Source organism: Nicotiana tabacum, chromosome 23 (genome assembly GCF_000715075.1).
Source record: "Nicotiana tabacum cultivar K326 chromosome 23, ASM71507v2, whole genome shotgun sequence".
NCBI classification, from domain to species: Eukaryota; Viridiplantae; Streptophyta; class Magnoliopsida; order Solanales; family Solanaceae; genus Nicotiana; species Nicotiana tabacum.
The window spans coordinates 107,440,405-107,448,344 of record NC_134102.1 but is presented as its reverse complement, the minus strand read 5'-3'; the positions used below and the strand labels follow the sequence as shown (position 1 = coordinate 107,448,344).

Sequence of the window (7,940 nt, the reverse complement as noted above, 5' to 3'; positions counted from 1 at the left end):
TCTACTTGTTCAACTACGGGATTATTGTGGTTGATTGTAGGGTCCTCAATCGGCTATGCCTATTTAGTGTGTATTACTCAGAAAAGGGTACACGTTTAGGTAGTTGTTGAATAACATCACTCCTAACGTATATGAGGGATCAATACGGAGGGTTTAAAGGTGGGTTTTGGAATAACGAAACCTTGGTGCGATCGTAGTGAGCGGTAAACTAGTGCTAGCTAGCATAATTCGGAAGAATACATTTAGTAAATTGTTGTATTTACTCGGAAGAGAATTACGACACCTAAAGTGCTCACGATCGGTAGAGAGTATCTAGGCGAATTTTTATCTGACGTAGCAGGGAGGATTCCGATAAAAGGGGAAATCGTAACTCTAGATATTCCTAATCTTGTCTACAACAGTTGCTTTGTTAGTAATAAAATTTACAGCTTTTTAATTACCTTGTTAATTGTTAGTAAACACTCAAGTCATTATTCAATCTTGTTGGAAGTTGATTATTTGGATTATTACTAAACTAAAAGTTGTGATTAGTACGTTAATTCCCTGTGGGATTCGATTTCGGACTTGTAAACCGGATTATATTTGCAACAACCGCTTAGTCCTTTTTATAAGGCATAGTTGGGCGTGAACATTAAGCAATAACTCGAGGGTCAAAATTGAATATTTTCCGAATTACCCTGAATAAAATTTCTATACACCTCTTCTGTGTAACTATATTATAGTTATTAGCTTAAATATTTGTTCTCAATAATCACTTTTTTAGATAATCAAATCAATGTATTAAAAAAAAAAACCAATACTAGTTGAATCTTCTCTACTAGTATTTGTTGACTATGTGAACAGAAATTTTTTTTTTAAAAATTACAGGAAGGCAGCTGGAGCTTATCATCATAGGAAAATTAGTTCTTTAACTCAAAGATATAAACCTCGAAACTTACTGCGAACCATATATACATATGCAATTTACCTATGTGGACCCAGATTAAATTCCACCATCATTTTTACTGGCAGCTAATTTAATTCTAGGCATAAAAATTACTAGTAAATAACAAGATGCCAAATCCAAATGGTTTACATTAATAACATTCTTTCTTTTTTGGTCAATATATACTATCTATCAAGAAATCTAGAGTATATATTTAGTTAATCCACTGCAAAAAAGAATTTTGGAATTTGCCAGTAGGGAAATGAAAAGTTTACAGATGGTAACATATTGAAAGCCAGCCCTTTCAGGGTTTATATAAATGCTATAAGACCACCCAAAAAATATATATAAACACACAAGAATATAATTTTCTAGTTCTGTTTTTCAACAAATATACACACACAAGAATTTTCCAGTTCTATTTTTCAATAATGGCATCACCAAAGATTTCCTTAAAAGACCTTCACTCTTTCCATTTTAATGACAGAGAACTGTTCATGCGGCTGGTCATGATCCTATATCGCGATCCATCTGAGTCCCTGTTAGTCATGGCTTTGTGGTTCTGGCTACAAAACCATGCTCATTTTACAAATGCAGTTGTAAAGATTTCGAAGACACCTAATTTAGTGGTACACTCGTTGTCTAAAGAAGCCTCGACATGCTTGAAATGTCTGCAGTCGAAAGTCCCCCCCATGGCTAATCCTGGAGGCCAGGACATGCCATTGATTACTCTAATAACGGATAGAAACATTTCTTTCCAAATTGTGTATCAAACAAGGTTTACTATGATAAGTGGAATCAAACATTACTTGAACAATGTTTGTTCTATCGTGTTTGCAGATATTTTACTCCAGCTCTTTCCAGGGCGATCAAGAATTCTCCTGAATTCAACATTTGGTGCAATAACAGTTGTTCCAAGGACCCTGGATTGCATTATCCCGACTAAAAATGGACCATTGGATAGCTTTTGGTTCTTAAATCCTGTAGTACCAGTAGACGATCGGACTCTATTCTTGACATTCTCAAAAGGTTACCCTGTGACTGAAGCAGATGTGATTGAACTCTTCAATTCTAAATATAGAGATTGTATTGAGGACATTCATATGGTGCCATCGACTACATTGGATCATTCATTGTATGCTCGAATGGTGGTTCGAGATGTTTCAACCGTTGATCAGATTTTGAGCAGCTCTCCTATTGCTAAGTTCAGGATTAATGGAAAACATGTTTGGGCTAGGAAATATGAACGTAGAGATCAGCATTTTTAGTACTAGTACCAATTGTTGTGCATGTATACTGAATACAAAACTACATTTTACATGTATATGATAAATTATAAAACTACCATACAGCTGTGATAAATAAGTGTTTCTGGAAAAGTAATAGTAATAATAAAAGGAAAATATGTTCACTGATTCAAAATCCAATCTATAGCTTTTAATTGCATTTTTGTTTTCCCTTGCCTGGAATTGATCAGCCTCGCCCTGACCGGCTTAGATTGTTATGGGGTCCAAACTTCTGAGAAACAACAACCAATCCCAATCTAGAATTGTGTTCTTACTATTTTCTCAAATTAGTGTAGTGTTAATTAAATAAAATATTCAAGGAGATGATGAATAATTTTACGATTAAGGTTATTGCGGAGTTTTAGAGCAACAATAAAGTTGTCTCCGCGTGAGTTATATGGTCACGGGTTCAAGCTGTAAAATCAGCCACTAATACTTTTCAAGCTGTAAAATCAGTCACTGATACTTACATCAGGGTAGATTATCTACATCATACCCATGTATATAGTTATTTAACATATCAGAATTATAAACTTTACTTTGGAACGAAATTATAAAAGAAATTCTCTTGATGAAACAAAACTTTGGCAATTTATTTACTTTCTCTACTTTGTGGCTCTTTGTTTTCTATAAAAGTAAGAGATCCACTAGATTAATGTATATAAGTTATAATCCAGCGTTTAAAATTAGTCAAATTGATGCGTGATAAATGAAGGAATATAGTATAACTGCAAATTATTAGGATATGAAATATTTAGTAAGTACATTAATTTATATTAGTTATAAACTATTAGTGTACGTGCTTTACACGTGCGTTACACGTCCGCGTCAATCAATAAAAAAACATATACAAAAGTAATAAATTATTGTACGTCTACCACTAAGTATACAACTTGAAAAGATCACGTAAATATTATTAAATAATATTTTAATCTATAAAATTAAAAAAAAGTGTAATTTTTTTATAATATTGAAGTTAATCGTTTTAGCTAGCTTAATAAAAGAATAACTCTCGCCCCACATACCTTAGACCTCTTATTACAAATTATAGTACATTTTACGTAATTTATGAATATTTTATTTATTTTAAAAGAATATGTTTTTATAGTCTATTTTGCTCTCAAAATTAGTCAAATTGACCCTTGCAAAGCGAAGGAATTATATCAAAACTAGATTTATTAGGATCTTGAAACAATATTCAAATTATTTGAGATATGAAATTTAGTAAATGATTAATGTATATAAGTTATAATCTAACTCTTAAAATTAGTCACGTTGGCCCGTGATAAATGGAGGAATATTGTCACGGCTCCAAATTTTCTCTGTAGGATGTCATGATGGCACCTAGTCTCTAAGACTAGGTAAGCCTATCAATGGGGAATAACATAATAGAAATCTGAAATAAATAAAACTGCAATTCAAATAATTTCAACTCCCAAAACCAAGTAGAAATAAGTCATAAGCTTCTAAGAATTTATTCTAAGTGTCTCTATACATCAGGGTCTAAAGAGAATAAGGAAAGAAACATAATAAGGATAGAAGGAGACTCCGAGGTCTGCTGACGCTGGCAGATGTACCTTGAAGTCTCCGCGTACGGCTAGTTCACTGATGCCTGGTCTGATAGGAAGTACCTGAATCTCCACAAAAAGATATGCAGAAATATAGTATGAGTACACCACAGCGGTACCCAATAAGTTTCAAGCCTAACCTCGGTAGAGTAGTGACTAGGTCAGGTCAGACCCTACTGGAATAATAAAAGACAGGGTGCAAAGTTTAACAATATAATAATAACAAAATGACAATGGAAATGAATCAAGTAAGTAGTATGCCACGATTAAACTTCATAGAATAAGGACAAATAATACCTCGCTGAAAGAAAACAGAAATTTAAAACTTTAAAGAAATCACCAACATAGCCAAAGGCAAATGCTGCCATAAAGAAATATCAACAAGGGCACTCCCGAGGTACCGCCTCGTAGTCCCAAATCATAAATAAATTCACAATATTTTATTTCCTTATATCACCGCGGGAGCCTTCACATTTAATTTTAAAGAAAATATTTTTCACGAAATAACATCCCGCGTTATAGTCACCCTTATTACACCGCATGACTTCTAGTAGTTCCCCTACTAGCCACGCGTATCAAGCCACCCTTATCTCACCGCATGCATTTCAACACCCATACCTTATACCACCGCATGCGTATCAATATCACAATATATCATAATTTGTACCTCAAGTGCCCAATATTTCAATTTTCCACAAACAAAAAAACAACAAGAATATTTTCCACAAAAAGGAGCTCACGACTCAATCACAATGAGTACAAAATCTAACAAAATATTCAAGAATGAATAACTCAACAAAAATAATATTTCACAAATTAAACACCTTGCCTTAATATCAAATTTTTAAATGTAAAATACGTCATTTTAATAATATTTAAATTAAGGAATCCAACCTTCAAATAATGCATAGAACAAAAGAAACAGAGTTTCAACTAAACAGGTAAAATACTTAGCAGGAACAGGTCAGGCAAATTTAAATTACGAAAATATATTAATGACGATGAATATAACAGAATAAAATAATTTAAATAATATGCAACAGTGATCCACACAATTTAAAGACATAATTCACATTTAGCCTGTGTACACACTCGTCACCTCGTGTACACGACTTTCAACACATCTAAATTTTCATATCAATACCAATCTTAAGGGAAATTTTTCCCACATAAGATTAGACAAGTCACTTACCTCAAACCACGCTCAATCAGTCAAGTAGTATGTCTTTTCCTCGATTTTCCGACTCCGATCGGCTCGAATCTAGTCATAATTAATTCGATTCAATCAATACAAATTATAGGAATAATTTCCATATGAAAATATAAATTTTCTAACAAAATCCGAAATTTAACCCAGAAATCGCTCGTGGGGCCCACATCTTGGAACCCAACAAAAGTTATAAAATACGAACACTTATTCAACCACGAGTCCAACCATATAATTTTTACTAAAATCCGACATCAACTCGACTCTCAAATCTTCAATTTAAACCAAGAGGGTTTTCTAAATCTTCCAACTTAAATCCTCAATTAAATGTTAAAATCAATCATGGATTCGGGTTATTTTACAAATATTGAGTTAAGAACACCAACCCCATTGTTTTCCTTGAAAATCTTTCGAATATCGCATCACGAAATTTCTTCTTCGCGAACGCGATGCCTATCAGATCTTAAGTTTCGCGAACGCAGGACGCCGATCGTGAACGCGAAGACCAAATGTGTGGGTCCCAGTTCTTCTTCTTTCTCTTCGCGAACGCGAGCTTGTCCACGCGAACGCGGTATGTGCTGAGTCCAGGACTTCGCGAACGCGACCCTTCGTACGTGAACGCGAAGAACAAAACTCCGCTGGCTTCCGGATACTCTTCGCGAACGCGAGACCTCTCTCGCGAACGCGAAGAAGTAAACAAGTAGCAACAGGTTCAACAGTTTCATGTTTCCGAAATGCGCCGAACATGATCCGAATTACGCCCGACGCCCTCAGGACCTCAACCAATCATACAAACAAGTCCTAAAACATCATACAGGCTTAGTCGAAACCTCAAATCACATCAAATAATGTTAAATCACAAATCACACCCCAATTCAAGCAAATGAAACTTAAGAATTCTCAACTTCTATATTTGATGCCGAAACCTATCAAATCAAATCTGATTGACCTCAAATTTTGCACATAAATCATAAATGACATAATGGAGCCATAAAAATTTTCAGAACCAGATTCCGCTCCCGATATCAATAAGTCAACTCCCCGGTCAAACTTCCAAACTTAAGTTTCTATTTTTAGTTCAAGCCTAATTGAACTACGGACTTCCAAATATATTTTCGGACACGCTCCTAACTCCAAAATTACTGTACGGAGCTATTGGAATCATCAAAATTCTATTTCAGAGTCGTTTACATATAAGTCGATATCTGGTCGACCTTTTCAACTTAAGTTTTCAACCTTGAGACTAAGTGTCTCAATTCATTCAGAAATCTCTTCGAACCTAAACCGACTACCCCGGCAAGTCACATAACAGCTATAAAGTACAAAATGAGCAGTAAATGGAGGAACGAGGCTACAACTCTCAAAACGAATGTCCGGGTCGTTACATCCTCCCCATCTTAAACAAACATTCGTCCTCGAACGGGTCAAGTATGTGTGGATATTTGCTTTGTATCTCTCGCTCAGTCTCCCAAGTATCTTCTCCGACTGGCTGGCCTCTCTACTGCACTTTCACTGAAGCTATGTTCTTTGATCTCAACTTTCGAACCTGCCGGTCTAAAATGGCCACCGGCTCCAAATCATAAGTCAAATTACCATCCAACTGTACTGTGCTGAAATCCAAAACGTGAGAAAGATCCCCGACATACTTCCGGGGCATAGATACATGAAACACTGGATGAACACTTGATAGACTAGGCGGCAAAGCAAGTTCATAAGCCACCTCTCTAATCTTCTTAAGCACCTCAAATGGCCCAATATACTGAGGGCTCAACTTGCCCTTCTTTCCGAACCTCAACACACCGTTCATGAGCAAAATCTTGAGCAAAACCTTCTCCCCAACTATGTAAGCAACATCACGGACCTTACGATCCGCATAACTCTTCTGTCTAGATTGGGCTGTACAGAGTCGATCCTGAATCAACTTAACCTTTTTCAAAATATCCTGAACCAGGTCTGTACCCAATAGTCTAGCCTCGCCCGGTTCAAACTAACCCACTGGGGACCGGCACCATCTACCATACAAAGCCTCATACGGGGCCATCTGAATACTCGCCTGATAGCTGGAGTTGTAGGCAAACTCCGCAAGTGGCAAGAACTTATCCCAAGCACGAAGCATATCCTTCAATATCTGAATAGTGCGCTCGGATTGTCCGTCCATCTAAGGGTGAAATGTTGTACTCAACTCTACCCGAGTACCCAACTCTCGTTGTACGACTCTCCAGAACCGTAATGTAAACTGCGTACCCCGGTCAGAGATGATAGATACCGGTACGCCATGAAGCCTGACAATCTCGCGAATGTAAACCTGAGCCAGCTGCTCTGAAAAGTAATTAGTAACCACAGGAATGAAATGAGCTAACTTAGTCAATCTATCCACAATCACCCAAACTACATCAAACTTATTTTGAGTTCGTGGGAGCCCAACAACAAAATCCATTGTGATCCGCTCCCATTTACATTCTGAAATCTCTAACTTCTGAAGCAATCCACCCAGTCGCTGATACTCATACTTCACTTGCTGACAATTTAAGTACCTAGCTACATATTCCACTGCTGACAATATCTGTGCTCAATAATCACTTTTTTAGATAATCAAATCAATGTATAATTAAAAAAAATACCAATACTAGTTGAATCTTCTCTACAGTATTTGTTGACTGCGTGAACAGAAAAACAAAATTAAAAAAATTACAGGAAGGCAGCTGGAGCTTATCATCATAGGAAAATTAGTTCTTTAACTCAGAGATATAAACCTCTAACCTCGAAACTTACAGCATACCATATATACATATGCAATTTACCTATGTCGACCCAGATAAAATTCCACCTTCATTTTTACTGGCAGCTAATTTAATTCTAGTCTCTACAACATCCCGCGTTTTAGCCACCCTTATCACACCGCAAGACTTCTAGTAGTTCCCCTACTAACCACGCGTATCAAGCCACCCTTATCT

The 7,940-nt window shown here is 36.1% G+C and overlaps 1 protein-coding gene across 1 annotated transcript; it reads left to right on the top strand.

The window, feature by feature from the left end:
* Positions 1-1,356: 1,356 nt before the first annotated feature.
* Positions 1,357-2,193, top strand: LOC107776482 (uncharacterized). Its single transcript, XM_016596382.2, has one exon. It carries the CDS (start codon positions 1,357-1,359, stop codon positions 2,191-2,193), a length of 837 nt encoding a protein of 278 aa, XP_016451868.2.
* The last annotated feature ends 5,747 nt before the right edge of the window (positions 2,194-7,940 follow it).